This window comes from Heliconius melpomene, chromosome 12 (genome assembly GCF_056956725.1).
Source record: "Heliconius melpomene rosina isolate 202511_hmr_F chromosome 12, ASM5695672v1, whole genome shotgun sequence".
Taxonomy (NCBI): Eukaryota; Metazoa; Arthropoda; class Insecta; order Lepidoptera; family Nymphalidae; genus Heliconius; species Heliconius melpomene.
The window spans coordinates 13,462,246-13,470,647 of NC_140400.1; the positions used below are offsets into that span (position 1 = coordinate 13,462,246).

The window sequence follows — 8,402 nt, forward strand, 5'->3', positions numbered from 1 at the left end:
TTTGTCTGTTGTCAGCACCACTTTAAATAAAACCACAGTTTTAATTACTCTATAAAAGCCTAATACAATTTTAAAAAAATAGCCAAAAAAAAAAGTTATTTTCAAAATAAATAATAAAATTATCGTTGTAAAATAAAACATTATTTGTTATGGACGAATTGGACGACGCACACGACATAAACCTATTAAGGGACACCGCCGCACACGCCTCATTCTGAAATCGAGTTATAGGTATTGGCGGTAAAGTTGTTTGTACTTTTAGTAGAATTTTTGAAGTAGTATGTGTTTAAAATTAATAATTTTAATAAAATTGATAATATTTTGGTTAGTTCTCTTCATTGTAATTGTTTTTCTCTCCTGCGGTTGACAACATTGTACGTACAACACTAGTTAAATTCGAGAATCAAAAATTCTAGTGTCATAAACAAAAAATAAGTGTATAATGTAGATCTGTGGTGTACGTTTCTTCTATTTAATTGCTTATGGTCAATATCTGTGGTCAATATGGTCTAGTCACTGATGTTTGTGCTGCTATGCAATATAAATCTGAATGACTTCTATATATTAGTGCAATTCGTATTTCGTAATTAATTAATTAATTAAGTGGCCCATCTAAAGTGTACGAAAATAAATTATACATTCGATATAAGCAAGGATACCAGGGATGATATCAAAATAACCTAAATTTTATTTCCATGCTTCTGGTGTTGATGAATATAAATAATGGCAGATAAATTAAAGTGAGTATTGTTATTAAGTGTTTTAATTAAACTCCTACTATATTGCTCTGCTCTGCACTGTTCCTATTAATATAACTGTAAAATTATAGGATATATCTTATTGTTTTTTATATTAACGTTTAATCTTTTTTAGAATTAATTCAAAACTTGATATGCAAGATAACTACGAACCATCCGATTCAGAAGATGATTACTCAACGTCAGAAAAGAAAATTTTGGATAAGCTTCGAAAAAGAAAACATGATTCAGAAAGTGAAGATGAAGTATATGCATTTTCTGATTCTGAAGATGATGACATCAAAAATGACTTAGAAATAGCTGACAGTGATGTTGAAGGACAAGAAAAATCTGATGATGATTTACCAGATTCTAAAGCATGGGGTAAAAAGAAAAAATCTTATTATTCTACAGATTATGTAGATGAAGATTATGGAGGATTTGGGGATGATGATGAGGAGGATGCTCTAATGGAAGAGGAGGAAGCTAAAAATATACAAAAAAGACTAATTGAGCAATTAGGAGAAGATGATTTTGCACTTGATTTTCTTAATAAGCAAGCTGCAGTTGCTGAAAAGGGTGATACTATTATAAAAAGTGATATTAGTCAAATGTCAAAACGACAGAAGCTTCAGCTATTAGAAAAAGAGAGTCCAGAATTTACAGATCTTGTTAACGATTTTAAATCAAAATTAACTGTTGCAAAAGATGATTTACATCCAGTTTTAGAACTTGTAAAAGGTGGAAAGTTACCCAATTGTTCTGCATCTAAATTTGTTAAAACTAATTATGATTTAATTTTAAATTATTGTACAAACATTAGTTTCTATCTATTGCTAAAGAGTCAGAAAATTAACATTCAGAATCATCCCGTTGTGAAAAGGTTATATCAATATCGGCAAATGTTACAAAAGATGGAGCCCATATATCTCGAAGTAATCAAACCTCAAATCAATAAATTATTACATGCAGTACAAAATAACTTAGAGTTACAAATAATAGAGAGCAAGAAAAGAAAAATGAGCAAACAGTCTGCAGATTACCCGGCTAAGAAACTTAAATTAGTCAGTGCTGCAGAAAAAGATGATGGTGAAGACACAGGGGTATCTGATGATGAAGAATATGAAAGTAACAACTTCTTTAATAAAAAGGAAGAAGAAAATATAAACAAAAGTGTTTCTCAATCTGAGGAGAGTGGCTTCTCAGATAATGATGAAATTGAAAATGATCATATTAAGCCATCTACTTCTGCTAGTGAAGTGATTAGTGGTGATCCGGGAAAAAGAGAAATAACTTATCAAATTGCAAAAAACAAGGGATTGACTCCACATAGAAAGAAGGAACAAAGGAATCCAAGAGTTAAACATAAACTTAAGTATAGGAAAGCAAAAATAAGAAGGAAGGGTGCTGTAAGGGAAGCCAGAACTGAGACTACAAGATATGGAGGCGAACCATCTGGTATAAAGGCCAATGTGAAAAAGAGCATTAAAATAAAATAATATTTGATTAAAAATTTTATTATACAAATATCGTACAATGTATCATTTCAATAAGCTTGTATTTCTTTAATGTTGCCATCTGAAATAAAAAGAACACTTACTGTATAATAATTGTATTCCTAGTATATTCTCTTTGCAGTTGTTTTAAAGATATTGTTTGTTGGGTGATTATGCTCCCAATGACATGATTTGTCTTACCAGGGCAGGAGAATGAAAATATAAACATTTATTCAGATGACATTCACAGACTAAGAAAAGAAAAATATTAAGAAATGTATAAAATTTACAAGAAGCATAATTTCAAGGCCTACTTCAATAAATGTTTATGTGACTCTAAATATATCTATAGAGATTTTAACAGCATAAATAAATTTTAAACAAATATTTATATACCTTCATTTGCTTCCATGGTAGCAAGTTCGAGTTGCTACATTCAGATTTTTATACAGTTCTAAATATTTAAAAAATGAGTCTGCTAGAACTTAAGCTAAAGAGGATAACAATTCTAAACTTTTAAAAGAATAGTTGTATAATAAAAGTATTTTCTTTTTTCTGATTAGCATAGGAAAAATAAATTTTTGGTCTTTGTTACTCAATAACAATATTTTTAAGTTGAATATAAAACAAGACTACTGAATTTATGACAATAAAATTTATGTAACATCAACTAGCACTGTCAGGCTGTTACGAAAATTAATGCAAGACATTGATTGCTTTAACACTTAAGTTCCCTTGATCTTGATATGAGATACAGTGTAAAGCTAAAAAAAATTAGTATTTTACATTCAATTTTCTAAGATAAGATTTCTTTGTGGAATAAAATCAAATCAAGTTCATTATACCTTTGGATCAATAATATTTAGTCATTTAAAAGCTGAAACTTACAATTTTAACACTTTGTCTTTTCCACCTGAAGCTACATACATGCCATCTGGTGACCAATCAACTGCATACACCTCGTCCGCATGTCCTGGTAAATCTAATTCGAGTTTTTTTGTTTTCATATTCCAAACTGAAAATTTTAGTTAGATGTAATGATTTTTTCGTAGAAAAACAAGGATGAAATTTAATTTATATTTTTTACCTTTTAATGTTGAATCTGCACTCGAGCTCAATAAAAGTCTAGAATCTGCAGACCATGCAACCATGTACACAGCTTGCACATGTCCCCTGAGTGTTGTAATAAATTTACCAGTGATTGCTTCCCATAATTTTACTGACTTATCAAATGATGCAGATGCTATAATTCTAAAAATAAATATATATTTTTTATTTCTGTTTGAGTTAATTCTTCATAAAACAATTCTACAATTTCAAACCTGGTATCTGGTGAAAATTTCACATCATTAATTAGTTGCTGATGACCAGTCATGCGTGCCAAAGGTCTTTTTTCTTTTTCTGGTAACCATAGAAATAATGTGAAATCATCTGAGCCTGATACTAATCTTTCGTCACCTTTAGGACATGTTTGTTCATATCTTTCCACGGCTCTCTGTTGTAAAATTTTTTCTTAAACAAAAATTTATAATAATTTATTATTGTAATGTATTTCCAAGATTTTGTTTTATTAGGTAATTATGATACATACTATCATTTGTAGAGTCATATTTATCTAATATTGGATGAAAAGGACCAGTCCTTAATACATAATCTGTGCTTAACGCTAATGTATTCACCCAATGTGCATGACCTTCTAGTGTCCTGCAAAGTATTCCATCTTCTGCTCTCCACACCTTGGAAAGTAATGTTGTATGTAAGAAAAAAACATAATTATTAACATTTAAAAGATTTAGTTATTCTAAAATACCTTTATAGTTCTATCTTGTGAAGATGTATAAATAAGACCAGTTCCACCCCATTTAACACACGTCACTGCTTTACTGTGTCCTGTTAGACTCAAAATTGTGAGTCCTGTTACTGTATCCCATATTCGTACATCACCATCTTTAGATGAACTAGCAAGTCTACGACACTCAGAATTTCTGGAGGTAAGCAAAGATGTACAATTAAAATAACATATTCACCTACATCACTGAGGACTCTTCTGGCACTCTAAACTATAATAAACCTAATAACAAAACCAATGAATAATTAAATAACTTAAAATAATATCATTACATTTTATAATATTTACCTCATATAAGGTTCCCAAGCCATTGCTGTAACCCATTGTTTATGACCAGACATTGTTTTACCAATTTGATTGCCTGTTTTTGGATCCCATAGAATAATTTTACCCTGTTTACATGCTGATGCTAGCTTGCTACCATCTGGTGACCAGCTAATACATAGCACCCAATTAGTGTGACCTGTGTTGGACCAATATGTATTGTAAAGTTCACAGTCTGTGACTCACCATTTGGATATAATTCACTGTACCACAGTTGTTTAGAATTCCTACTTATTTATCTATAGTTCTATTCTATTACTTTGTCAATAAAAATCATAAAGCCACATGTAAAAGCAAATATAATAATAATCACCTTTGCAAACATGTAGGGGTGTTTGAGTTTGTAAGTCCCAAAACCTTACAGTTGTATCACCTGAACCACTTGCTAATTCTTTTCCAGATGGGCTAAAATTGGTTGATATTACTGCTTCAGCATGACCCGGTATGGAACTAAAAGATTTAATATAATTGTTATTTTGTTTTCATAATTATATCTTATACCTTTAAATTATTCTAAATGGGTATTACCTGGTGCATCGAGTAACGGGTCTAACTTTAAAAACTGCTTGTTGTTGGTATATTATATCTATCACTTCTTCAGAGTTAAGTTTAGAAATATCTAACGCTTCTCGTAATGTAGATGTTATTTCAATATCTTTAACAAAAAAAAGAAAAGGTTTGTCTTCCTGAAAAAAGAGAATATTTTATAGTATTTATAATGTTTTAATATTAACTAAAAAGTGAAATACTAACTTCTTTTAACAGAGCATTACATATTAGTGTAAGTTGATCTTTAGTAACATTTAACGGCAAATCTAAAGGACTGCCGACTTCTTCACCATTTTCTGACTTAAATCGAGCCTGAACACAGTTTGGTAGGTCATTATCTATATCCATTTTCTTATATTTCTAAAAATTGTCTTCCTATAGCGACCTATAAATTGTAAATATAACCTATCTTTTGGATAAGTCAAGTTCACGTTGAAATGTCAAAAGATCATCTCTTTTCATTTCAACATGAACTATAACAGTTTATTAACGAAGCTTGCGTTTGAAGTTAAAAGAGTTGCATTTTATAGATGGTACCAGATTTCGTGACCGTCACAATTTATTAGGTAAATAATTTTATCTTTTGTCTATAAACTTAAAATGAAGATTGAAAAAATATTTTTTATTTTCATACTTATCATTATTATAACTACATACCGTACCATATAATTATAATACTTTCACTATTTTTTAACTATTGCAACATTGATATAAATGTCTGACATCGGTTTTTAACTTACGTGTTATGTTTATCGTTTTATTTATAAAGCCTTTGATTGTATAAATTAAAAATGAAAGTTCTATATATTTTATTTATTTTATGGCATATTGCTTACTGTGATGAACATACGCACACATATAAGGATTCAGAGCAGGTCGTACTGTGGATGAACACCGTGGGTCCATATCACAATCGACAAGAGACGTACGCATATTTTTCTTTACCTTTTTGTGCTGGTACCAAAGTAACTATTGGTCACTACCATGAGACTTTATCTGAAGCTCTTCAAGGAGTAGAATTGGAGCTAAGTGGTTTGGACATCACCTACAAAGAAAATACTCCGGCGCAACAATTTTGTGCTATTGAACTGGACGAGCAGTCTTATAAAGCGCTGGTGTATGCTGTAAAAAATCATTACTGGTATCAAATGTATGTAGATGATCTTCCCATATGGGGAATTGTAGGAGAGATAGATGGTGACAATTACTATATTTGGACTCATAAGAAATTCGATTTTGGTTATAATGGGAATAGAATTGTGGAAGTCAATCTTACCGCTGAAAACAAAGAACGCCTGGTACCTAATGCGAAAATACCATTTACATATGAAGTTAACTGGAAGAAGAGCAACATAAAATTTGAAGATAGATTTGATAAATATTTAGATCCCAACTTTTTTCAACATCGTATTCACTGGTTCAGTATTTTCAATAGTTTTATGATGGTAATATTCTTGGTAGGCCTTGTCTCAATGATACTAATGAGAACTCTCCGTAAAGATTATGCTAGGTACTCAAAAGATGATGATCTGGATGATTTGGAAAAGGACTTAGGTGATGAGTATGGTTGGAAGCAGGTGCATGGTGATGTTTTTAGGCCTGTGCCACATTTAGCATTGTTTTCTGCTCTTGTTGGAGCAGGCCATCAGTTGACTGTAGTAACATTAGCTGTTATTATCTTTACAATATTTGGTGAGCTCTATACTGAGAGAGGTTCACTGCTATCCACTGCAATTTTTATTTACGCGGCTACTTCTCCAATCAACGGCTATTTTGGTGGATCTCTATATGCTCGAATGGGTGGGAGACTGTGGATAAAACAGATGTTATTATCTGCTTTTTTGTTGCCTGTCTTAGTTTGTGGAACAGCATTCTTTATAAATTTTATAGCTATGTATTATCATGCCTCTAGAGCAATTCCATTTGGAAGTATGATAGCTGTAATGTCCATTTGCACATTTGTGATATTACCACTTACTTTAGTTGGTACTGTTCTTGGACGCAATTTGGCTGGTCAACCTGATTACCCTTGTCGTATTAATGCTGTACCAAGGCCGATTCCTGAAAAAAAATGGTACATGGAGCCTTTTTTTATAATAATTTTGGGAGGTGTTTTACCATTTGGTTCTATATTTATTGAAATGTATTTCATTTTTACATCATTTTGGGCTTACAAAATTTACTATGTATATGGTTTTATGTTGCTTGTCTTCTTAATTCTAATGATTGTGACTGTATGTGTAACTATTGTTTGCACCTATTTCTTGTTGAATGCTGAGGATTATCGTTGGCAATGGACTAGCTTCCTTTCAGCCGGAAGTACTGCACTTTATGTCTATTTATATTCATTCTACTATTTCATCTTTAAAACTAAAATGTATGGTTTATTCCAAACCACTTTCTATTTTGGCTACATGGCTCTTTTCAGTTTAACTTTAGGCATAATTTGCGGTACTGTCGGCTACATAGGTACTAGCTTATTTGTCAGAAAAATTTATGCAACTGTAAAAATTGATTGAATCTTGGACACTTTAGTGTGGCCAAAGCCACTTGTATGGTTTTGTTAATATATTTATATTTTTATGGGAGATATATTGAGTCATGAAAATATTATAAGCAATCAAGGCACATTCCCTTCGTAATTTGATTGTTAAAAACATGAATTAAATTAGTAATAGTATTTATGTGTTTAACATTTTTTGTAATTGTATTATATATTTTCAAAGTTATAATCATATAAACTTTTTATTATAAAAGAAAGACTAAACTTGGCAGATAAACTTATGTGAACTTATGGAGATTATATAAATTACTCTTAGTGGTCATATTACATTACAATTACAGCAACATATACTTATTATCAGTCTTATCCTGAGTGATATACAAACAAAAGAGAACTTTTAAAATTATTTATTAACATATCTAGTATTTCCCAATGTTTAAATAAATGTGTAAATATGGATGCTAATCAAATTCCTAATATAGTGTAACTTGGATGTATGGTTTTAAATAAAAAAATTACACATTCTTGTTATATAATGCTTATTATAAAAAAACAATATCATTTACAACTGTAAGTCATGATTTTAAAGTTGTAAGAGTGAAAGTAAATCCTAGGTATGTGATCTTTAAGTTAATCTTAGATAATTCTACTTATGTAAATATTTACTAGAAATAGAATTATAACTTTAACTTCTAAATGAGTGTAATACATTATTTTATATTTAATTTCTATAATAAGATAAAAGTATGTGTATGCCATCCAATAACAATGTATTTGATATCATCAATAATAAAGGTGACTATGTACATTAAATCAGACTTGTTTATTTACTTACTACTTCTCATGCCTTAAAGAATATTCATTATATTAATATAACGAAACAATATGAAAAATTCTAAAGCAGTAGAAAAATCGTATATAATTATTTCGTCTGGGAATGATTA

At 30.2% G+C, this 8,402-nt stretch overlaps 3 protein-coding genes across 3 annotated transcripts; 2 read left to right on the forward strand and 1 right to left on the reverse strand.

Annotated features, from left to right (window-relative positions):
• The first annotated feature begins 462 nt into the window (after positions 1 to 462).
• On the forward strand, positions 463 to 2,344 carry Sas10 (UTP3 small subunit processome component Sas10). Its single transcript, XM_085195228.1, has 2 exons — positions 463 to 740; positions 874 to 2,344. The coding sequence occupies exons 1-2, from the start codon at positions 724 to 726 to the stop codon at positions 2,234 to 2,236; spliced, it is 1,380 nt and encodes a 459-aa protein (XP_085051354.1). The 5' UTR covers positions 463 to 723; the 3' UTR covers positions 2,237 to 2,344.
• On the reverse strand, positions 2,239 to 5,414 carry Nle (notchless protein homolog 1). The gene is made up of 10 exons (XM_085195227.1): positions 5,160 to 5,414; positions 4,935 to 5,092; positions 4,720 to 4,856; positions 4,371 to 4,545; positions 4,044 to 4,218; positions 3,825 to 3,969; positions 3,556 to 3,745; positions 3,321 to 3,484; positions 3,122 to 3,248; positions 2,239 to 2,315 (listed from the first exon to the last, which is right to left on the reverse strand). Exons 1-10 carry the CDS (start codon positions 5,301 to 5,303, stop codon positions 2,303 to 2,305), a joined length of 1,428 nt encoding a protein of 475 aa, XP_085051353.1. The 5' UTR covers positions 5,304 to 5,414; the 3' UTR covers positions 2,239 to 2,302.
• A 229-nt stretch (positions 5,415 to 5,643) lies between these two features.
• TM9SF3 (transmembrane 9 superfamily protein member 3) lies at positions 5,644 to 8,271 on the forward strand. Its single transcript, XM_085195226.1, has one exon. It carries the CDS (start codon positions 5,747 to 5,749, stop codon positions 7,472 to 7,474), a length of 1,728 nt encoding a protein of 575 aa, XP_085051352.1. The 5' UTR covers positions 5,644 to 5,746; the 3' UTR covers positions 7,475 to 8,271.
• Positions 8,272 to 8,402: the final 131 nt, after the last annotated feature.